At 38.7% G+C, this 25,905-nt stretch overlaps 1 protein-coding gene across 1 annotated transcript in view; it reads right to left on the bottom strand.

Moving 5' to 3' along the window:
- Positions 1-24,856, bottom strand: part of LOC129647308 (craniofacial development protein 2-like) — a gene marked incomplete at its 5' end in the record, with an annotated part of 47,734 nt that extends 22,878 nt beyond the window's left edge. Inside the window, one exon of the mRNA XM_055574450.1 lies at positions 24,015-24,856. Coding sequence (XP_055430425.1) covers positions 24,015-24,856 — 842 coding nt within the window. The remainder of the gene's footprint in view (positions 1-24,014) is intronic.
- Positions 24,857-25,905: the final 1,049 nt, after the last annotated feature.

Genomic DNA, 25,905 nt, shown 5'->3' with positions numbered 1-25,905 from the left:
CTGACCCAGAGATGAAACCCATGTCTCCGGTGATTCCTGCATTACAGATGGATTTTTAACTTGCTCAACCATCAGGGAAACCACATATATACATATGTGCATATATACATATATATTTGTTTTGCATATAATTTGTATATACATACACATAGATTAGTATACAAAAGACCCCAATTCCCTGAAGCCAAATGTGAAAACATAAAAAGTCTCTAAGAACAACTTCCCCTAGCCCTGCAACTAGCCATCTAATACCAGGCCTCACTAAGCAGCAGGGTAGGATTAGCCCTGGACCTCCCTGGGCCCAACAACCAATCAACTCCAGATCCATAGCCCCTTCTACCAGCAAGCCAACATCATCTCCAGATCCTCTTGGTCCCAAAGCCAGGCATGCCAAGACCTTGTGCTGCCAACCAGTCAGGTGGCAGCCATCACCTGAGGCATGGCCTAACAACTAACCAGGCCAGAAACCAGCCCTTTCTACCAGCATTCCACAATATATAGTCTCACCACAACACAAGTGCTCATACAACTCATAAGAATGGGTTTTTATTCACTTTAAAGAATAAGGGCAGATTAAGAGACTTTTGGGATAACATCAAGTGTACTAACATCCTCACTCTAGGGGTTTCAGAAGGAGGAAAGAGAGAAAGAGGCAGGAAACTTATTTGAAAGAAATAATACCTGAAAACTTCAACTAGGAAAAGGAAATTGCTGTTCATGTCCATAAAGCACAGAGAATCCCCAAAAAGATGAACCCAAAGAGAGTTGCACCAAGACATGTTATAATTAAATGGTAAAAATTAAAGATAAAGAGAGAATTTTAAAACAAGCAAGAGAAAAGAGAGCAACTAGTTATGTAAAGGTCAGCCTCCATAAGATCATCAGCAGAAACACTGCAGACTAGAAGGGAGTGGCACAATATATTGAAAGTGATTAAAAGAAAAAACCTAAAACCAAGAATACTCTAGCTGCAAAACTATCATTCAGATTTAAATAAGAGATAAAGAGTTTCACAGAAAACCAAAAGCTGAGAGTTCAATACCATTAAACTGGCCTTACAAGAAATATTAAAGGGCTCCTTTCTCTATGCAGAAAAGAAAAGACCACAACTAGAAATATAAAAATTATAAAAGAAAAAATCTGATTGTTAAAGGCAAATATACAGCAAAGGTAGTAGATCAACTACTTATAAACCTAGTAGGAGGGTTAAAAGACAAAAGTAGCATCTTTCATGGCTATCACTGATAGGGATATGCAAAACAGAAAGATAAGTGATATGCAAAACAGAAAGATATAAAAAATTTAATGTGAAGAGAGGGAGTAAAAATGCAGGGCTGTTAGAAGGCATTTGAACATAGATCATCAACTTAAAATAATATTAAAATCATGGTAACCACAAATTAAAAACTTATAAGGATATAAAGACACCAAAAAAAAAAAAAAAGAGAGAAAGAAATTCAAACATAACACTAAACCTAGTCATCAAATCCCCCACACTACCCAAGGCAATCTAAAGATTCAATCCAATCCCTATCAAAATACCATTGGCATTTTCCCCAAAACTAGAACAAATTATTCTAAAGTTTATGTGGAAATGTAAACAGCTCCAAGCAGCCAAAGCAATCTTAAGAAGGAACAGCAAAGCTGAAGGTATTATCTTTCCTGATTTCAAACTATACTACAAAATTACAGTCATCAAAACAGTATGCTACTGGTACTAAAAAAGATGCATATATCAATGACATAAAATTGAGAGCCCAGAAATAAACTTACAGAGTTAATTAATCTAAGACAAAGGAGGCAAGAAATATACAATGTGGAAAAGATAGCCTCTTTAATACATGGTTTTGGCAAAACTGGATTACTACATAGAAAAGAATTGAACTGAACTACTTTCTCAGACCCTATAGGAAAATAACCACATAGAAAAGAATTGAACTGAACTACTTTCTCAGACCCTATAGGAAAATAACTTCAAAATGGATTTAAAGACTTAAATATAGGTTCTGAAATCATAAAAATCCTGGAAGGAAATATAGGCAGTTCAATTTTTGACATCAGTTTTAGCAACACTTATTTTTGTATTATGTCATTTCAGACCAGAGAAACAAAAGAAAAATACAGCAACTAAAAGCTTTTTCCCAACAAAGGAAACTATCAGCAAAATTGAGAGAAGATATTTGCAAACTATATATTCAATAAGGGGTTAATATCCAAAATACACAAAGAATTCACTCAACTCAGCATTGTAAAACAACCTGATTAAAAAATGGGCAGAGGACCTGAATAGACATGTTTCCAAAGAACAACTGTAGATGAACAAGAGGCACATGAAAAGATACTCAACATCACTAATCATTAGGGAAATGCACATCAAAACCACATCACCTCACATATATCAGAATGGCTATCATCAAAAAGACAAGTGTTAGCAAGGATGTGGAAAAAATGGAACTCTTAAGCACTGTTGATGGGAATGTAAATTGGTACACACACTATGGAAAATAATATGAAAATTCCTCATAAAGTTAACAATAGAACTGTCATATGATCCAGCAATTGCATTTGTGGGTATTTTTCTGAGGAAAGGAAAAGACCAATTCAAAAGGATACATGCATTTCAGTGATCATTGCAACATTATTTACAATAGCCAAGATATGGAAGCAATTTAAGTGTCAATAAATAATAGATGAATGGATATAGGTGATATGGAATACACATGTGTATTAATCAGCATTAAGCTATATTAATCAGCATTAAGATAGAGTAATGGGCTTCCTGGATGGCTCAGATGGTAAAAATCTGCCTGCAGTGCAGGAGAATTGGGTTCAATCCCTGGGTCAAAAAGATGCCCTGGAGAAGGAAATGGCAACCCACTTCAGTATTCTTACCTGGAGAATTCCATGGACAGAAGAGCCTGGTGGGCTACAGTCCATGGGGTCACAAAGAGTCAGACACGACTGAGTGACTAACATACACACATAAGATAGAGTAATATTGAAAGATAAATACCATATGATATCACTGATATGTGGAATCTAAAATATGATGCAAATGAACTTACTTACAAAACAGAAAAAGCCTCATAGATATAGAAAACAAACTTATGGTTACCAAAGGGAAAAAGGGATTGGAAGGGATAAATTAGGAGCTTGTGATTATCAGATACAAACTACAAAATATAAAATAGATAAAAAACAATGCCCTACTGAATAGCTCAGGGAACTATTTTTTTCAGTTCAGTTCAGTCGTTCAGTTGTGTCCCACTCTTCACAACCCCATGGACCACAACTCACCAGGCCTCCCTGTCCATCACCAACTACCAGAGTCTACTCAAATTCATTTCCGTTGAATCGGTGATGCCATCCAACCATCTCATCCTCTGTCATCCCCTTCTCCTCCTGCCTTCAATCTTTCCCAGCATCAGAGTCTTTTCAAATGAGTCAGCTCTTTGCATCAGGTGGCCAAAGTATTGGAGTTTCAGCTTCAACATCAGTCCTTCCAATGAATATTCAGGACTGATTTCCTTTAGGATGGACTGGCTGGACCTCCTTGCAGTCCAAGGAATCTCAAGAGTCTTCTCCAACATCACAGTTCAAAAGCATCTATTCTTCAGTGCTCAGCTTTCTTTATAGTCCAACTCTCACATCCATACATGACTGCTGGAAAACCATAGCTTTGACTAGACGGGCCTTTGTTGGCAAAGTAATGTCTCTGCTTTTTAATATGCTGTCTAGTTTGGTCATAACTTTCTTTCCAAGGAGTAAGTGTCTTTTAATTTCATGGCTGCAGTCACCATCTTCAGTGATTTTGGAGCCCAAGAAAATAAAGTCAGCCACTGTTTCCACTATTTCCCCATCTGTTTGCTATGAAGTGATGGGACCGGATGCCATGATCTTAGTTTTTTGAATGTTGAGCTTTAGGGCGGTGATCTTCCATCGTGATTATCTAGGTCGTGAAGATTTTTTTTGTACTGTTCTCCTGTGTATTCTTGCCATCTCTTCTTAATATCTTCTGCTTCTGTTAGGTCCATACCATTTCTGTCCTTAATTTAACCCATCTTTGCATGAAATGTTCCCTTGGTATCTCTAATTTTCTCGGAGATCTCTAGTCTTTCCCATTCTATTGTTTTCCTCTATATCTTTGCACTGATCACTGAGAAGGCTTTCTTATCCTTCCTTGCTATTCCTTGGAACTGTCTATTCAAATGGGTATATCTTTCCTTTTCTCCTTTGCTTTTTGCTTCTCTTCTTTTCACAGCTATTTGTAAGGCCTCCTCAGACAGCCATTTTGCTATTTTGCCTTTGTTTTTCTTGGGGATGGTCTTGATCCCTGTCTCTTGTACAAATCACAAACCTCCATCCATAGTTTATCAGGCACTCTGTCTATTAGATCTGGTCCCTTAAATCTATTTGTCAGTTCCAATGTATAATCATAAGGCATTTGATTTAGGTCATACCTGAATGGTCTAGTGGTTTTCCCTACTTTCTTCAATTTAAGTCTGAATTTGGCAATGAGGAGTTCATGATCTGAGCCACAATCAGCTATATAACTGGGATCAAATGTTGTCAATGATAGAAGAGAAGTGTGACCTGGGTACAGTTCAGTTCAGTTCAGTTCAGTCGCTCAGTCATGTCCAACTCTTTGCAACCCCATGAATCGCAGCACGCCAGGCCTCCCTGTCCATCACCAACTCCCGGAGTTCACTCAAACTCAGGTCCATCGAGTCTGTGATGCCATCCAGCCATCTCATCCTCTGTCGTCCCCTTCTCCTCCTGCACCCCATCCCTCTCAGCATCAGAGTCTTTTCCAATGAGTCAACTCTTCGCGTGAGGTGGCCAAAGTACTGGAGTTTCAGCTTTAGCATCTTTCCTTCCAAAGAACACCCAGGGCTGATAGTGGAGCACAAAAAAGTAGTATTTTCAATTCTACCTGCTAATTCAAGGAAAGTTTCAAATAGGAATTTATCCTTGAGGGGTAAGTTGAAGTGAAGGATGAATAGCTACTCTATAAACAGGTACACTATGCTGTGTGGTAAATAGGAAGCCACTGGAAGATTTTAGTTGGAAAATAAAGTGATCAGATCTAACAAGATCATTAAATTGAAGTTAGGCAAGACCGGAATCAGGAAGTCTGTTATAGTCCAGGCTTCTACAGCTGCATCTTTGATATACTATGTACTCACTCTCAATCATTAAGCTGCACCAATGAAGTCACCTGTATCTGCTACAAACTCAATGATTTCTTTTCAGTATTCATCCTCTCTGATACATTTGCTAATTTCTGCTCTTCTCTTCCTTTTGAAATTGCTTTCCTCCAATCAACAGAACACCATTTACTGGAGAAAAGTATTTTCTCTGTATCTGGAGAGTTGAAGGCAGAAATAATGATCAAACATTTCTCTGCTTTCCCCATTCCATGATGATATGATCTTCTTGATGCTGAATTTGGTTCAGATCCAGGAGAGCCTGATGTTGAAAATATCACTTTAAACAGAGGTGCAATAACTATAAATATAGTTTCTTTCTGGAAGGTAAGTGTATAAACAAGGAACACAGCCCAAAATGTGTCTGTTTTTTCAGTTTTAGTAGCAGTGCACTTGAAGAGGTTAAGCAAAAAGTACTGAGGTATGTTTATTGCATGTCCATAGATTTCAGTATTCTTAGTTAAATAAACCTGGAAATTGCATGTGTGGGTTTTGGGGTGCATTTCTTGGTGGGAGCAGGGGAATCTATGATGGCAGGAATGTGAGGTTCTAGCCAATCTGTAACTCTCCTGAAGTGCTGTACTTTCTCTTTACTGTAAAGTCTCCTCTAATTGACCCATCTAGTGTTGTTTCCTTAGTTTTATGCCTACTATTGCAAACTACACCCAAGTGATGCTCCAAGACACATTTTTCTGATATGGAAGGCTGATCTCTCAGTACTCCTCCTTTATCATACTTCACAATCTTTTTCTCCCCATATAGAATTCTCCAATGATATACTTCATCTATTTTTAATAAGAACAGATTTTCTACTTTATTTTGAAATAACAAAGCCACACTGTGAGGACCCAATGAAGGCGGAGACAGAGTATTAGTTTCCCATTCTGGTCCTCTGCTCTATTAATCTCTAAAACCTCCTAATGATGCCAGTAGACAGCTTGACTCTTGTGTAGATGCCAAACAGCTTACTCTTCTTTGGTTCCTTTCCTTAACACCTGGGCCAATGGTTACGTAGGTCTCAAAGATCCCCTCTGCTGGAATCCAAGCATTTTGTTTAGCAAGGGTGAGCAAAGAACCAGTGAAACAAATGAAAGAGGTCATTGAGAAAAACATTTATAATATGTTTGTAAATTTGAGCATAACATTACCCGTCCTTTCATAAAGGGAACTGAGAACAACTTGCTGTGTAAAATCAAAAGTGGAACTTCTCATGAGTTCCTTGGTGTTATTAAGCTATATTCACTCTTCTGGAAAGTATTCAACATCCTTCATCTGTTTAAGGCTTTGAAAATTGTGCACATCTAAAAAGAAAAGTTCTCAGTTTTTCTCTTTAGAATAAATGATGGTGTGATGATGATAGCTTCTCAGACAATACATGCATTTATGTGCATTGACAAGAGAAGATAGAGTACTAGAAATAATGGTAATGTGCATTCAGACATTAACTGCATATTCAAAAGTGTTTTAAAAACAGCTCTATAGAAAACACATAAAATTATGTTCCTTGAACACTGAAATCTAGTCATACTTAAGGGGTTCTACTGCTTGAATATACCCATTTGAATGAAGAGTTCCAAAGAATAGCACAAAGAGATAAAAAAGCCTTCCTCAGTGATCAATGCAAAGAAATAGAGTAAAACAATAGAATGGAAAGACTAAAGATGTCTTCAAGAAAATTAGAAATATCACAAGCTGGAATCAAGATTGCTGGGAGAAACATCAATAACCTCAGGTATGCAGATAATACCACTCTTATGGCAGAAAACGAAGAAGAATTAAAGAGCCTCTTGATGAAAGTGAAAGAGGAGAGTGAAAAAGCTGGCTTAAAACTCAACATTCAGAAAACTAAGATAATGGCATCCGGTTCCATCACTTCATGGCATATAGATGGGAAAAAAATGGAAATGGTGAGAGACTATTTTCTTGGGCTCCAAAATCACTGCAGATGGTGACTGCAGCCATGAAATTAAAAGACACTTGCTCCTTGGAAGAAAAGGTATGACCAACCTAGCATATTAAAGAACAGAGACATTACTTTACCAACAAAGGCAGATCTAGACAAGACTATGGTATTTCCAGTAGTTATGTACGGATGTGAGAGTTGGACTGTGAAGAAAGCTGAGCGCCGAAGAATTGATACTTTTGAACTGTGGTGTTGGAGAAGACTCTTGAGAGTCCCTTGGACTGCAAGAAGGTCCAGCCAATCCATCCTAAAGGAAATCAGTCCTGAATATTCATTGGAAGGACTGATGCTGAAGCTGAAATTCCAATACTTTGGCCACCTGATAAGAAGAACCGACTCATTTGAAAAGACTCTGATGCTGGGAAAGATTGAAGGCAGGACGAGAAGGGGACAACAGAGGATCAAATGGTTGGATGACATCACCAATACGATGGACATGAGTTTGAGTAGACTCTGGGTGTTAGTGATGGATGGGGGAGCCTGGAGTGCTGCAGTCCATGGGGTTGCAAAGAGTCGGACATGACTGAATGACTGAACTGAACTGAAGGGAACATTTCATGCAAAGATGGGCAAAATAAAGGACAGAAATGGTATGGACCTAACAGAGCAGAAGATATTAAAAAGAGGTGGCAAGAATACACAGAAGAACTATACAAAGAGATCTTCATGTTACAGATAACCACAAGGTTGTGATCACTCACCTAGAGCCAGACATCTTGGAATGCGAAGTCAAGTGAACCTTAGGAAGCATCACTATGGACAAAGCTAGGTGATGGAATTCCAGTTGAACTATTTCATATCCTAAACGATGATGCTGTGAAAGTGCTGCACTCAATATGCCAGCAAATTTGGAAAACTCAGCAGTGGCCACAGGACTGGAAAAGGTCAGATTTCATTCCAGTCCCAAAGAAAGACAATGCCAAAGTTGTTCAGACTAATTTACAATTGTACTCATCTCACAGACTAGCAAAGTAATGCTCAAAATTCTCCAAGCCAGGCTTCAACAGTTTGTGAACTGTGAACTTCCAGATGTTCAAGCTGGATTTAGAAAGGGCAGAGGAACCAGAGATCAAATTGCCAACATCTGTTGCATCACTGTAAAAGCAAGAGAGTTCCAGAAAAATATCTACTTCTGCTTTATTGACTATGCCAAAGCCTTTGACTGTGTGGATCACAACAAACTGGAAAATTCTGAAAGAGATGGGAATACCAGACCACCTTACCTGCCTCCTGAGAAATCTGCATCCAGGCCAAGAAGCAGTAGTTAGAACTGAACATGGAACAACAGACTGGTTCCAAATAGGGAGAGGAGTATATCAAGGCTGTATATGGTCACCATGCTTATTTTACTTATATGCAGAGTATATCATGCGAAATACCAGGCTGGATGCAGCACAAGCTGGAATCAAGATTGCCGGGAGAAATATCGATAACCTCAGATATGCAGATGACACTACCTTTATGGCAGAAAGGGAAGAAGAACTAAAGGGTCTCCTGATGAAAGTGAAAGAGGAGAGTGAAAACGTTGGCTTAAAATTCAACATTCTAAAACTAAGATCATGTCATCTGGTCCCATTACTTCATGGAAAATAGATGGGAAAACAATGGAAACAGTGGCTGACTTTATTTTTGGGGAGTCTCCAAAATCACTGCAGATAGTGACTGCAGCCATGAAATTAAAATACTCTTGCTCCTTGGATGACAAACTATGACCACCTTGACAGCATTTTAAAAAGCAGAGACATTACTTTGCCAACAAAGGTCCATCTAGTCAAAGCTATGGTTTTTCCAGTAGTCATGTATGGATGTGAGAGTTGGACTGTGAAGAAAGTTGAGCACTGAAGAACTGATGCTTTTGAACTGTGGTGTTAGAGAAGACTCTTGAGATTCCTTGTACTGCAAGAAGGTCCAGCCAGTCCATCCTAAAGGAAATCAGTCCTGAATATTCATTGGAAGGACTGATGCTGAAGCTGAAACTCCAATACTTTGGCCACCTGATGGGAAGAACTGACTCATTGGAAAGATCCTGATGCTGGGAAAGGTTGAAGGCAGGAGGAGAAGGGGATGACAGGGGATGAGATGGTTGGATGGCATCACCAGCTTGGAGGATATGAATTTGAGCAAGCTTCAGGAGTTAGTGATGGACTGGGAAGCCTGGCATGCCTCAGTCCATGGGTCAGAAAGAGTTGGACAGGACTGAGTGACTGAACTGAGCTGAACTGTTTGAAGAAATATTAGATTTGGAGTTAATATTTGGGAGGTTCCTAAAGGAATGTTATAGCAATTTGATTGCAGTAAAATGAATGTTTACAGTTCATGGAAGGAGACTATGTAAACTAGATTTATGGAAACAATCAGAACAATTAGAATTGGAAAGTACTGGTTCCTATGTTGCTGAAGGATTTTTGCCAAAATAAACTTACAATAGTTCATTAAAGACAGTTAATAATATTATGAGAAACAATACTAACAAGTAATTCAATAAAATATAAAGTGAAAATATGCTTAATAGTCTAAAGGTCTATATTATTTTGGAAATAGTATACCTTTTAAAGTCAGGAATTCAAGTTTCTATTGTCACTTACTAGTAATGAGGCCTTGGAAAATTCTCAAACCTCAATTATTGTAATTCTAAAATGGATTATAGGAATTACTTTATTAGATTTCTGTGAGGATTACTTGAAATTAAATATATGTCAAAGCATTTTTTAAACTGTAAACTATATGTCAATGCTACACTTTAATGCTACCTTTACATTTACCATTATGAACGGCATCATACTTACTAATTATATTGTGACCTATTCAGTCAAGGGAGAGAAACCTGCCATAAACTGATTTAGAGTAAAAAAAAAAAAGAAACAATGACAATTTTAGATATAGCTGATCCCATTTCTCAAATAGTGGAAAGGCAAACATATTAACGTGAGGCAGAGAGAATGAGCAACATCAAAAGTCTTTTTATAACACCAATAAAATGGACAAACTGCTAGTGTGAATAAGCAGGGGATAAAGACAAGAAACAAATTGTCAGCAACATTTGTGAGATAAGTACAGCATTAGAAGTACTGAAAAAATTAATCAGGTAAAAGTGGACATTTTTGGTAACTCATATCAATAAATTTGAAGATTATATAAAATTTAAGAATCCTTAGAAAAATATAATTTATCAAAAATTAGTCAAGAAGAATGAGAAATCTGTACAGTTCAAAGCAATTAAGAGATAGAGTGAGTGGTCAAAAATTTCTCATAAAATTGGCATATCTTGTGAGTTCTAAGCTTAATTGTTGTTTTTTTTAAATTAATTGATTTTATTTTTGGTTGAACTGGGTCTTCATTGCTGCATGAGGGCTTTCTCTAGGTGCCGCGAGTGGGGATACTCTTCACTGGGGTGCCTGGGTTTCTCCTTGCAATGGCTTAGTAGTTGTGGCTCACAGGCTTAGTTGTTCTGCAGTATGAGATCTTCCTGGACCAGGGATTGAACCTGTGTCCCCTGCATTGGTAGTCGAATTCTTTAACCACTGGATTACCAGGGAAGTCCCAGCCTAATTGATTTTACTAGTGAGTTCTGTCATTTTAAAGATAACCAAAAACAATTGGGAATACTCCTTAACTTGTATAACAAGACTAGAATAACTTGTTACCCAAACCTGTAAGGACAGTATTAAGGCCAATCTCATTTGTGAACATAGATGAAATATTTATAAAGAAAATAGTAGCAAAAAGAATCTCCATTAAAAAAAAAAAAAGAGTAATATGTTATGACAGAGTTGTGTTTCTCCCAAGGTTTTAATCTTAGTTTAACTTTAGACAATTATTAATAACTAAATTCCCAACATTATTAGATTACAGTCCTATCAATAGATGCAGAAAAGGCATTTGATAAAATTTTATATCCTTTCTAAAAGGAATAGTAAGCAAACTAGAACAAATATTTGGTAACTACAATGAACTTAAATAATGTACTTACTGTTGACAGTGTTGAACTCTCTCCTTAAGACTGGTTTATCCCTTGCCACATCTAGACAACATTATATTTGAAGTGGTAGCCAGTTAAGTAGAGAAAGAAAAAAAAGAATTAGAAAAGAAAACACAAAACTGACATTATAGTGAAGATTATTTAAATAGAAAACCAGAGGTTCCACAAACAAATTATATTAATGAGTTTAACAGATTTTTTAATTTAAAGTGAATTATTAATATACCAATAAGAAATATAAAATAACAAAAAATTTAATGTCATTCTAATACCATAAAAACTATCACATACTTAAAACAAATATATAAAAAGCTATGCAGGGCCAACAATGTAGAAACTATAAAACATAACTGAGAGACATTAGAAAGATCTGTGTAGTGATATGTACCATGAACTTGAATTTCAAAACAATGGTAATTTAGAGCTTGACTATAATTCCAGATCTCAATAGGCTGTTTTATTCTGTTTTGTTTTCAGTAGAACTTGGAATATAGGTTCTACAATGCACATGTAACAACAAAGGGCCAAGAATGGAGAAGACATATATAAAGAAGTAAATAGTGAAAATAGTTTCTCCACAAGATGTCATTTTTGTACAATAAATTGCAGTGATTAAGACAGAGGTAGATAAATAGGCCAATGGAGTGTCATAGAGAGCCCCCCCCCCCAAAAAAAACCCACACCTATGTATCCTTGATATAGGATATCAGTCATATCAGCCTGATAGACAAATAAGGACAAATTTTTAAATAAATAGTTCTAGGTCACTTGTGTATGTATATATGTGTGTATTATGTATGTATGTACCCATCTATCCTGTTATCCACCTATTCTCAGCATCTGGTCACCTTTCCACCTATTCATATTTCAATATTTTTCAAAAGATTTGAGATAGCTAAAATTCATGGAAGAGGAAAAAAAGAATTGAAAGGATCAGGAATTGTCTTTTTAATGTATAAATTGTTATTTCTGTTGGAATAGTCCAAGGATAACAGAAAATCAGGAAAGGGGTTCCTGTGGATGTGAAATGGCATAAATCAGGACAAACTCTGTTTCCTTTGCATGGCCATCCATCAAAAGGATTTGTAGCTTCTTAGAAATAAATTTTGGACAGTACTTTTAAAACTGGTTATAATTTAAGATTGAGAGATGATTCTATTTGGCAGAAAAAAGGACTAATTGACATTAGAATCATGTTTCCCGATTATTTAGCTTTATGCTTTTATGGCAGAATTGAATTGATACTGTGAGATTACTGTGACCTTTGCCGGTTTCTAGGTCTAGCTAAGTGAATTGTTTTGATTTGTGGTTCATGTGCCAAGAATTTTAGCTCCATAATCATTAACCTATATGGGTCAGATACCCTATTAAATGAGAGTATATATTATCCACAGCATGTTAGGTATATATTGACTATGTTAGTGCATATTATGGTATTTATTATAAACTAGTGTGTTTATAATCCGTTAGCATTTTAGTATATTTTAGGCTCAAAAATTTTCCAAACTGTGATTGTGTTAAACAAAACCATTTATTTTTTCTTTAAAGATGATTAGAAATTAGTAAGCTCTTATTTAGCAGCAAACCATAACCCACATCAGAAGGGACACACACACACAGATACGTACTTAAGTATATACATACATAACCTGAGAAAGGAAGCTATTTCAAAGACCTTTCAATAAATCTCTTAAATTAGATAACTGTATAGTACTGTTTTGTAGACAAGAAGAGACCATGGTGCTGGGAATATGTAAAGTTGCATTTGTAGAAATCTTCAGAGTATGAAAGATGCCTCACAGACAGTTTATCATTAACAAAACTTCAAAATATTTGAAGACTTTAATATCTGAAAGAAAATGTTGGATTGTATAGGTTAAAAATACTAGCATTTATAGGTGACAACACCTTAAAATTACTATGAACTGAACAGACCATGCTAGATGATATCACAATATCTCTCCAATTTGGTATTTTATGAAAGTGAAGTCATTCGAATACTCGTGTCCAACTGTTTGCAACCCCATAGACTGTAGCCTACCAGGCTCCTCTGTCCGTGGGATTTTCCAGGCAATAGTACTGGAGTGGATTGCCATTTCCTTCTCAAGGGGATCTTCCCAACCCAAGGCTCGAACCCAGGTCTCCCACATTGTAGACAGACACTTTACTGTCTGAGCCACCAGGGAAGTCCAACAATTATACCGAGAGTTACATATAGTACTGTTAAAAACTTCAGAATAAAATCCTTCAAACAGAAAATTATAACAGATGCAATTTAAGGGAAGATCTGGTACATACAAAGATGGTTCTCAGGATGGATTTTTGAAGCCTGGAACTTACACACTTTTCAGAGCAAAAGTTTAAAATCTTCCCAGGAGTAGCCAACAGACAGACTGTGTGTGCTGAGTTGCTTTCAGTTCAGTTCAGTCTCTCAGTCGTGTCCGACTCTTTGTGACTCCATGAATCGCAGCACGCCAGCCTCCCTGTCCATCACCAACTCCCGGAATTCACTCAGACTCATGGAGTTGCTTTAGTCATGCCCAAATCTTTATGACCCCATGGACTATAGCCTGCCAGGCTCCTCTGTTCATGGGGATCCTCCAGGCAAGAATACTAGAGTGGGTTGCCATGTCCTCCTCCAGGGGATCTTCTCCTGTGGTTTAGACTCTGCGCTTCCAGTGCAAGGGATGCAGTTTTGATCCCTGGTCAGTTAACTAAGATTCCACATGTTACTCAGTGAGAACAACGAACAACAACAAAGACAAAATAAAGAAAACAAAATTAAAAAGTAGAGGGTTGCCTAATAGTGGACCTAAAATGTGGAACTGGATAAATACTATATGTAGGGCAGCATTAGGTAGGCACCTTACCATCCAGTCAAGCACACTGGTGACTCATACTATGCAACCATGAAACACTGGACTCAACTATTTCCTGTACCTTAAGATGCAGGTACCAAAAATGCAATAAAAATATGAAAAATAGTAGGAAAAACTGGGGATCTTAAGGCATATTTGTTACTTCATACAGTTTTTAGCAAAATAAGTATGGCAAAAGAAAAAGCCAGTCTGAGGGTCACTACTCTAGAAGTAGAAAGAGAAGGAACTTTGTTAAGAGAGCAAATATCTGCCCTTGTCTACACAGTGAATTGTCTAAGAGACTAAAAATTGACAGAATAGCAGAGTCAGATAATTGAAGCAGAAATAAAGAGGACACACAGCAGAAGAAAAACCTTAAAGGACTCCTACACAGTCTCTGCTAGACAAGGAAATGGTGTAAAACCAAGATCAGATTAAGTGTGGCCTCTCCAGCCAATAAAAGTGACTCAACATCATAGCAAACTACTGTACATGTACCAAGGCCGGCAAGATCTGGGCCATTTACTACTCAACATCCCATGAAAAAATCCAAAGTAATGATGAAATTTCTTAACCCTAAAACACTTCCATCTTACTACTTGACTTCTTTAAGAATCAAACTTAGGAGGCAGTCCTAAGACGGCAGAGGAATAGGACAGGGAGACCACTTTCTCCCCCACAAATTCATTCAAAAGAACATTTGAACGCTGAGTAAATTTCACAAAACAACTTCTGAATGCTGGCAGAGGACATCAGGCACCCAGAAAAGCAGCCCATTGTCTTCAAAAGGAGGTAGGAAAAAATATAAAAGATAAAAAAAGAGACAAAAGAGGTAGGGACAGAGCTCTGTCCTGGGAAGGGAGTCTTAAAAAGAAAGAAGTTTCCAAACACCAGGAAACACTCTCACTGCTGAGTCTGTGGCAAGCCTTGGAAGCACAGAGGGCAACATAACAGGGAGGAAAAATAAATAAATAATTAAAACCCACAGATTACAAGCCCAGCGGTAACTCCCCCAGTGGAGAACCAGCACAGATGCCAGCACCCACCACTAGCAAGCAAAGGCTGGGCAGGGAGGCGCGGGCTGCATTATTTAGAGTAAGGACCAGGCCTGAATGCCCCGAGGGCAATCTGAGCGAACTAACTTGTGCTAGCAAACCAGACTGTGGGATAGCTACCACGTGAAAAGCCCTAACCTAAGACACCACCAGGCCCGCGCACAGAACAAAGGACTGAACAGAACTAGATGGCTGCAGATCATCCCCCTCTGGTGACAGGCAGCCAGAGCCAGAAGTGGGTAATCGCAGCCCCAGAGAGACATTATCTACCAAACTGCAAGCAGGCTTCTTTGCTAACTAAGACTTCTTGGGGTTCTGGACGGTCAACATCCACCTGAGAAGTTGCACCAGTTGTACACCCAGAAAACCGAGAGGCAGGGACGGGGGAGGTGATAAGTCACAGGGACCATGCTCGCCAAACACCTCATCACCTGAGCTGCTCAGACCTGGGAAGGGCACAAAAAGAAGGCCCTACTGAGTCTGCGCCTCTGAGGACTACCTGAGTGCCTGAACCTGAGCGGCTTAGACCTGGGAGGTGCATGCAGCCCAGGGCTGGCCTTGGACGGTTTCCGGTGGAGCAACCTAGAGCCTGAGCAGTGTGGGCAGGGAGGGGACACGTGCCGTGAGTGGGGGCAGGCCCAGTGTGGCTGAGACACTGCGAACACATGCCAGTGTTATTTGTTTGCAGCGTCCTTCCCTCCCCACAGCATGACTGAACAAGTGAGCCTAAAAAAGTGTCCACCACAGCCCCCTTGTGTCAGGGCCGAAATTAGACACTGAAGAGGCCAGCAAACAGAAGAAGCTAAAATAGAGGGAACCACCTTGGAAGTGACAGATGCAATAGATTAAAACCCTGTAGTTAGTACTGACTACATAGGAAGGGGCCTATAGATCTTGAGAAATATAAGCCAGACCAAGGAACTATCTGAAAATGAACTGACCCCACACTGCCCACAACCACACCAGAGAAAGTCCTAGATATATTTTTACTATTTTTATGATCATTCTTTTTTTAATTAAAAAAAATTTTAAGTCCTCTATTACTCCTTTAATTTTCATTTTTATAACCTACTATTACTTTGCAAAGAAAAAAAAAAAGACCCTTTTTTTTAAAAGCAAACTTCATATATATATATTTTTAAAATAATTTTTGTGACTTTTTTTTTCTTTTTTTCATCTTTTCTTTAACATTGTATTTTTGAATATCCAACCTCTTCTCTAGATTTTTAATCTTTGCCTTTTGGTATTTGGTATCAGTTTTGTACCTTTAAGAACCCAATCTTCAGTACCCATTTTTACTTGGGAGCGAGATTACCGGCTGACTGCTTTCTCCCCCTTTGGATGCTCCTTTTTCTCCATAAGGTTGCCTCTGTCTCCTCCATCCTGCTTCTCTTCTCTACCCAACTCTGTGAATCTCTGTGTTCCAGATGGTGGAGAACACTTAGGGAACTGATTACTGGCTGGATCTGTCTCTCTCCTTTTGATTCCCCCCTGTTATCCTCCTGGCCACTTCTGTCTCCTTCCTCCCTCTTCTCTTCTCTGTATAACTCCATGAACATCTCTGAATGGTCCAGACTGTGGAGCACACATAAGGAAGTGATTACTAGCTAGCTTGCTCTCTCCTCTTTTGATTCCATCTCACCTCATTCGGGTCACTTCTAACTCCCTCCTCCCTCTTCTCTTCTCCATGTAACTCTGTGAAACTCTCTGGGTGTCCCTCACTGTGGAGAACTTTTCATCTTTAACCTAGATGTTTTATCAATGGTGCTGTATAGAAGGAGAAGTCTTGAGACTACTGTAAAAATAAGACTGAAAACCAGAAGCAGGAGGCTTAAGTCCAAATCCTGAGAACACCAGAGAACTCCTGACTCCAGGCAACATTAATCGATAGGAGCTCATCAAATATCTTCATATCTACACTGAAACCAAGCACCACCCAAGGGACAACAAGTTCCAGAGCAAGACATACCGCGCAAATTCTCCAGCAACACAGGAACACAGCCCTGAGCTTCAATATACAGGCTGCCCAAAGTTACTCCAAAACCATTGACATCTCATAACTCATTACTGGACACGTCATTGCACTCCAGAGAGAAGAAATCCAGCTCCACCCATCAGAACACCGACACAAGCTTCCCTAACCAAGAAAGCTTGACAAGCCACCCGTACAACCCCACCCACAGTGAGGAAACTCCACAATAAAGAGAACTCCACAAACTGCCAGAATACAGAAAGGCCACCCCAAGCTCAGCAATATAAACAAGATGAAGAGACAGGAATACACAGCAGGTAAAGGAACAGGATAAATACCCTCCAAAACAAAAGAGGAAGAGATAGGGAATCTACCTGATAAAGAATTCCAAATAATGATAGTGAAGATGATCCAAAATCTTGAAATCAAAATGGAATCACAGATAAATCACAGATAAATAGCCTGGAGACAAGGATTGAGAAGATGCAAGAAAGGTTTAACAAGGACCTAGAAGAAATAAAAAGAGTCAATATATAATGAATAATGCAATAAATGAGATCAAAAACACTATGGAGGCAACAAATAGTAGAATAATGGAGGCAGAAGATAGGATTAGTAAAGTAGAAGATGATAGAATGGTAGAAATAAATGAATCAGAGAGGAAAAAAGAAAAACGAATTAAAAGAAATGAGGACAATCTCAGAGATCTCCAGGGCAATATTAAACACCCCAACATTCGAATCATAGGAGTCCCAGAAGAAGACAAAAAGAAAGACCGTGAGAAAACACTTGAGATAATAGTTGAAAACTTCCCTAAAATGGGGAAAGAAATAATCACCCAACTCCAAGAAACCCAGAGAGTCCTAAACAGGATAAACCCAAGGCGAAACACCCCAAGACACATATTAATCAAATTAACAAAGATCAAACACAAAGAACAAATATTAAAAGCAGCAAGGGAAAATAAACAAATAACACACAAGGGGATTCCAATAAGTATAACAGCTGATCTTTCAATAGAAACTCTTCAGGCCAGGAGGGAATGGCAAGACATACTTAAAGTGATGAAGGAAAATAACCTACACCCCAGATTATTGTACCCAGCAAGGATCTCATTCAAATATGAAGGAGAAATCAAAAGCTTTACAGAAAAGCAAAAGCTGAGAGAATTCAGCACCACCAAACAAGCTCTCCAACAAATGCTAAAGGATCTTCTCTAGACAGGAAACACAAAAAGGGTGTATAAACTCGAACCCAAAACAATAAAGTAAATGGCAACGGGATCATACTTATCAATAATTACCTTAAACGTAAATGGGTTGAATGCCCCAACCAAAAGACAAAGACTGGCTGAATGGATACAAAAACAAGACCCCTATATATGTTGTCTACAAGAGACCCACCTCAAAACAGGGGACACATACTGACTGAAAGTGAAGGACTGGAAAAAGATTTTCCATGCAAATAGAGACCAAAAGAAAGCAGGAGTAGCAATACTCATATCAGATAAAATAGACTTTAAAACAAAGGCTGTGAAAAGAGATAAAGAAGGACACTACATAATGATCAAAGGATCAATCCAAGAAGAAGATATAACAATTATAAATATATATGCACCCAACATAGGAGCACCACCATATGTAAGACAAATGCTAACAAGTATGAAAGGGGAAATTAACAATAACACAATAATAGTGGGAGACTTTAATACCCTACTCACACCTATGGCTAGATCAACTAAACAGAAAATTAACAAAGAAACACAAACTTTAATGATACAATAGACCGGTTAGACCTAATTGATATCTATAGGACATTTCACCCTAAAACAATGAATTTCACCTTTTTCTCAAGCACACACGGAACCTTCTCCAGGACAGATCTCATTCTGGCCCATAAATCTAGCCTTGGTAAATTCAAAAAAATTGAAATCATTCCAAGCATCTTTTCTGACCACAATGCAATCTCAATTACAGGAGAAAAATTATTAAAAATTCCAACATATGGAAGCTGAACAACACGCTGCTGAATAACCAATAAACCACAAAAGAAATCAAAATATGCATAGAAACGAACGAAAATGAAAACACAACAAAACCTGTGGGACACTGTAAAAGCAGTGCTAAGGGGAAAGTTCATAGTGATACAGGCATACCTCAAGAAACAGGAAAAAAGTCAAATAAATAACCTAACTCTACACCTAAAGCAACTAGAAAAGGAAGAAATGAAGAACCCCAGGGTTAGTAGAAGGAAAGAAATCTTAAAAATTAGGGCGGAAATAAATGCAAAAGAAACAAAAGAGACCATAGCAAAAATCAACAAAGCCAAAAGCTGGTTCTTTGAAAGGATAAATAAAATTGACAAACCATTAGCCAGACTCATCAAGAAACAAAGGGAGAAAAATCAAATCAATAAAATTTGAAATGAAAATGGAGAGATCACAACAGACAACACAGAAATACAAAGGATCATAAGAGACTACTATCAGCAATTATATGCCAATAAAATGGACAACGTGGAAGAAATGGACAAATTCTTAGAAAAGTACAACTTTCCAAAACTGAACCAGGAAGAAATAGAAAATCTTAACAGACCCATCACAAGCACGGAAATTGAAACTGTAATCAGAAATCTTCCAGCAAACAAAAGCCCAGGTCCAGATGGCTTCACAGCTGAAATCTACCAAAAATTTAGAGAAGAGCTAACACCTATCCTGCTCAAACTCTTCCAGAAAATTGCAGAGGAAGGTAAACTTCCAAACTCATTCTATGAGGCCACCATCACCCTAATAGCAAAACCTAACAAAAATACCACAAAAAAAAAAAGAAAACTCCAGGCCAATATCACTGATGAACATAGATGCAAAAATCCTTAACAAAATTCTAGCAATCAGAATGCAATAACACATTAAAAAGATCATACACCATGACCAAGTGGGCTTTATCCCAGGGATGCAAGGATTCTTCAATATCCACAAATCAATCAATGTAATATGCCACATTAACAAATTGAAAAATAAAAGCCATATGATTATCTCAATAGATGCAGAGAAAGCCTTTGACAAAATTCAACATCCATTTATGATAAAAACTCTCCAGAAAGCAGGAAGAGAAGGAACATACCTCAACATAATAAAAGCTATATATGACAAATCCACAGCAAACATTATCCTCAATGGTGAAAAATTGAAAGCATTTCCTCTAAAGTCAGGAACAAGACAAGGGTGCCCACTTTCACCACTACTATTCAACATAGTTTTGGAAGTTTTGGCCACAGCAATCAGAGCAGAAAAAGAAATAAAATGAATACAAATTGGAAAAGAACAAGGAAAACTCTCACTGTTTGCAGATGACATGACCCTCTACATAGAAAACCCTAAAGATACCACCAGAAAATTACTAGAGCTAATCAATGAATGTAGTAAAGTTGCAGGATATAAAATCAACACACAGAAATCGCTTGTATTACTATACACTACACTGATAATGCGAAAATAGAAAGAGAAATTAAGGAAACAATTCCATTAACCATTGCAATGAAAAGAATAAAATACTTAGGAATATATCTACTTAAAGAAACTAAAGACCTATATATAGAAAACTATAAAACACTGGTGAAAGAAATCAAAGAGGACTCTAATAGATGGAGAAATATACCATGTTCACGGATCAGAAGAATCAGTATAGTGAAAATGAGTATACTACCCAAAGCAATCTATAGATTCAATGCAATCCCTATCAAGCTACCAACGGTATTTTTCACAGAGCTAGAACAAATAATTTCACAATTTGTATGGAAATACAAAAAACCTTGAAAGCCAAAGCAATCTTGAGAAAGAAGAATGAAACTGGAGGAAACAACCTACCTGACTTCAGGCTCTACCACAAAGCCACAGTCATCAAGACAGTATGGTACTTGCACAAAGACAGAAATATGGATCAATGGAACAAAATAGAAAGCCCAGAGATAAATCCACACACCTAAGGATACCTTATATATGACAAAGGAGGCAAGAATATACAATGGATTAGAGACAATCTCTTTAATAAGTGGTGCTGGGAAAACCGGTCAACCACTTGTAGAAGAATGAAACTAGAACACTTTCTAACACAATACACAAAAATAAAGTCAAAATGGATTAAAGATCTAAACATAAGACCAGAAACTATAAAACTCCTAGATGAAAACATAGGCAAAACACTCTCCGACATAAATCATAGCAGGACCCTCTATGACCCACCTCCCAGAATACTGGAAATAAAAGCAAAAATAAACAAATGGGACCTAATTAAAATTAAAAGCTTCTGCACATCAAAGGAAACTCTAAGCAAGGTGAAAAGACAGCATTCAGAATGGGAGAAAATAATAGCAAACGAGGCAACTGACAAAGAACTAGTCTTAAAAATATACAAGCAACTCCTACAGCTCAATTCCAGAAAAATAAATGACCCAATCAAAAAATGGGCCAAAGAACTAAATAGACATTTCTCCAAAGAAGACATACAGATGGCTAACAAACACATGAAAAGATGCTCAACATCACTCATTATCAGAGAAATGCAAATCAAAACCACTATGAGGTACCATTTCACACCAGTCAGAATGGCTGCGATCCAAAAGTCTACAAGCAATAAATGCTGGAGAGGGTGTGGAGAAAAGGGAACCCTCTTACACTGTTGGTGGGAATGCAAACTAGTACAGCCACTATGGAGAGCAGGGTGGAGATTCCTTAAAAACTGGAAATAGAACTGCCTTATGACCCAGCAATCCCACTGTTGGGCACACACACCAAGGAAATGAGAATTGAAAGAGACACGTGTACCCCAATGTTCATCACAGCACTGTTTATAATAGCCAAGACATGGAAGCAACCGAGAAGTCCATCAGCAGATGAATGGGTAAGAAAGCTATGGTACATATCACAATGGAGAATTCAGTTCAGTTCAGTTCAGTCATTCAGTCGTTCAGTCGTGTCCGACTCTTTGGGAACCCATGAATCGCACCACGCCAGGCTTCCCTGTCGATCACCAACTCCCAGAGTTCACTCAGACTCACGTGCATCGAGTCAGTGATGCCATCCAGCCATCTCATCCTCTGTCGTCTCCTTCTCCTCCTGCCCCCAATCCCTACCAGCATCAGAGTCTTTTCAAATGAGTAAACTCTTTGCATGAGGTGGCCAAAGTACTGGAGTTTCAGCTTTAGCATCATTCCTTCCAAAGAAATCCCAGGGCTGATCTCCTTCAGAATGGACTGGTTGGATCTCCTTGCAGTCCAAGGGACTCTCAAGAGTCTTCTCCAACACCACAGTTCAAAGGCATCAATTCTTCAGTGCTCATCCTTTTTCACAGTCCAACTCTCACATCCATACATGACCACAGGAAAAACCATAGCCTTGACTAGACGAACCTTTGTTGGCAAAGTGATGTCTCTTCTTTTGATATGCTATCTAGGTTGGTCATAACTTTCCTTCCAAGGAGTAAGTGTCTTTTAATTTCATGGCGCAGTAACCATCTGCAGTGATTTTGGAGCCCCCCAAAATAAATTCTGACACTGTTTCCACTGTTTCCCCATCTATTTCCCATGAAGTGATGGGACCGGATGCCATGACCTTCGTTTTCTGAATGTTGAGCCTTAAGCCAACTTTTTCACTCTCCACTTTCACTTTCATCAAGAGCTTTTTAGTTCCTCTTCACTTTCTGCCATAAAGGTGGTGTCATCTGCATATCTGAGGTTATTGATATTTCTCCCAGAAATCTTTATTCCAGCTTGTATTTCTTCCAGCCCAGCGTTTCTCATGATGTACTCTGCATATAAGTTAAATAAACAGGGTGACAATATACAGCCTTGACGTACTCCTTTTCCTATTTGGAACCAGTCTGTTGATCCATGTCCAGTTCTAACTGTTGCTTCCTGACCTGCACACAAATTTCTCAAGAGGCAGATCAGGTGGTCTGGTATTCCCATCTCTTTCAGAATTTTCCCCAGTTTATTGTGATCCACACAAAGGTTTTGGCATAGTCAATAAAGCAGAAATAGATGTTTTTCTGGAACTCTCTTGCTTTTTCGATGATCCAGCGGATGTTGGCAATTTGATCTCTGGTTCCTCTGCCTTTTCTAAAACCAGCTTGAACATCTGGAAGTTCACAGTTCACATATTGCTGAAGCTTGGCTTGAAGAATTTTGAGCATTACTTTACTAGCGTGTAAGATGAGTGCAATTGTGCAGTAGTCTGAGCATTCTTTGGCATTGCCTTTCTTTGGGATTGGAATGAAAACTGATCTTTTCCAGTCCTGTGGCCACTGCTGAGTTTTCCAAATTTGCTGGCGTATTGAGTGCAGCACTTTCACAGCATCATCTTTCAGGATTTGAAATAGCTCCACTGGAATTCCATCACCTCCACTAGCTTTATTTGTAGTGATGCTTTCTAAGGCCCATTTGACTTCACATTCCAGGATGTCTGGTTCTAGGTCAGTGATCACACCATCGTGATATCTGCGTTATGAGGATCTTTTTTGTACAGTTCTTCTGTGTATTCTTGCCACCTCTTCTTAATATCTTCTGCTTCTGTTAGGTCCATACCATTTCTGTCCTTTATCGAGCCCATCTTTGCATAAATGTTCCCTTGGTATCTCTAATTTTCTTGAAGAGATTTCTAGTCTTTCCCATTCTATTGTTTTCCTCTATTTCTTTGCATTGATCGCTGAGGAAGGTTTTCTTATCTCTTCTTGCTATTCTTTGGAACTCTGCATTCAGATGCCTATATCTTTCCTTTGCTGCTTTGCTTTTTGCTTCTCTTCTTTTCACAGCTATTTGTAAGGCCTCCCCAGACAGCCATTTTGCTTTTTTTGCATTTTTTTTCCATGGGGATGGTCTTGATCCCTATCTCCTGTACAATGTCATGAACCTCATTCCATAGCTCATCAGGCACTCTATCTATCAGATCTAGGCCCTTAAATCTATTTCTCACTTCCACTGTATAATCATAAGGGGTTTGATTTATGTCATACCTGAATGTTCTAATGGTTTTCCCTATTTTCTTCAATTTCAGTCTGAATTTGGCAATAAGGAGTTCATGATCTGAGCCACAGTCAGCTCCTGGTCTCGTTTTTGTTGACTGTATAGAGCTTCTCCATCTTTGGCTGCAAAGAGTATAATCAATCTGATTTCGGTGTTGACCATCTGGTGATGTCCATGTGTAGAGTCTTCTCTTGTGTTGTTGGAAGAGGGTGTTTGCTATGACCAGTGCATTTTCTTGGCAAAACTCTATTAGTCTTTGGCCTGCTTCATTCTGTATTCCAAGGCCAAATTTGCCTGTTACTCCAGGTATTTCTTGACTTCCTACTTTTGCATTCCAGTCCCCTATAATGAAAAGGACATCTTTTTTGGGTGCTAGTTCTAAAAGGTCTTGGAGGTCTTCATAGAACTGTTCAACTTCAGCTTCTTCAGTGTTACTGGTTGGGGCATAGACTTGGATTACTGTGCTATTGAATGGTTTGCCTTGGAAACGAACAGAGATCATTCTGTCATTTTTGAGATTGCATCCAAGTACTGCATTTTGGACTCTTTTGTTGACCATGATGGCCACTCCATTTCTTCTGAGGGATTCGTGCCTGCAGTAGTAGATATAATGGTCATCTGAGTTAAATTCACCCATTCCAGTCCATTTCAGTTCGCTGATTCCTAGAATGTCGACATTCACTCTTGCCATCTCTTGTTTTACCACATCCAATTTGCCTTGATTGATGGACCTAACATTCCAGGTTCCTATGCAATATTGCTCTTTACAGCATCGGACCTTGCTTCTATCACCAGTCACATCCACAGCTGGGTATTCTTTTTGCTTTGGCTCCATCCCTTTATTCTTTCTGGAGTTATTTCTCCACTGATCTCCAGTAGCATATTGGGCACCTACTGACCTGGGGTTTTCTCTTTCAGTATCCTATAATTTTGCCTTTTCATACTGTTCATGGTGTTCTCAAGGCAAGAATACTGAAATGGTTTGCCATTCCCTTCTCCAGTGGACCACATTTTGTCAGATCTCTCCACCATGACCCGCCCATCTTGGGTTGTACCACGGGCATGGTTTTGTTTCATTGAGTTAGACAAGGCTGTGGTCCTAGTGTGATTAGTTTGACTAGTTTTCTGTGAGTATGGTTTCAGTGTGTCTGCCCTCTGATGCCTTCTTGCAACACCTGCTGTCTTACTCAGCCATTAAAAAGAATACACTTGAATCAGTTCTAATGAGGTGGATGAAACCAGAGCCGATTATACAGAATGAAGTAAGCCAGAAAGAAAAACAACAATATTGTATGCTGCTGCTGCTAAGTCGCTTCACTCTTGTCCGACTCTGTGCGACCCCAGAGACGGCAGCCCACCAGGCTCGCCCGTCCCTAGGATTCTCCAGGCAAGAACACTGGAGTGGGTTGCCATTTCCTTCTCCAATGCATGAAAGTGAAAAGTGAAAGTGAAGTCGCTTAGTCATGTCCGACCCTCAGCGTTCCCATGGACTGCAGCCTACCAGGCTCCTCCGTCTATGCGATTTGCCAGGCAAGAGTACTGGAGTGGGGTGCCATTGCCTTCTCCAGTATACTAATGCATATATATGGAATTTAGAAAGATGGTAACAATAACCCTGTATGCAAGACAGCAAAAGAGACACAGATGTATAGAATAGTCTTCTGGACTCTGTGGGAGAGGGAGAGGGTGTGATGATTTGGGTGAATGGCATTGAAACATGTATAATATCATGTAAGAAATGAATCACCAGTCCAGGTTTGATGCTGGATACAGGATGGTTGGGGCTGGTTCACTGGGATGACGCAGAGGGATGGTACGGGGAAGGAGGTGGGAGGGGGGTTCAAGATGGGGAAC

Source organism: Bubalus kerabau, chromosome 3, assembly GCF_029407905.1.
Source record: "Bubalus kerabau isolate K-KA32 ecotype Philippines breed swamp buffalo chromosome 3, PCC_UOA_SB_1v2, whole genome shotgun sequence".
Lineage (NCBI taxonomy): Eukaryota > Metazoa > Chordata > Mammalia > Artiodactyla > Bovidae > Bubalus > Bubalus kerabau.
Note: the sequence above shows the minus strand (reverse complement) of the source record. Positions and strands in the feature narration are given on the sequence as shown.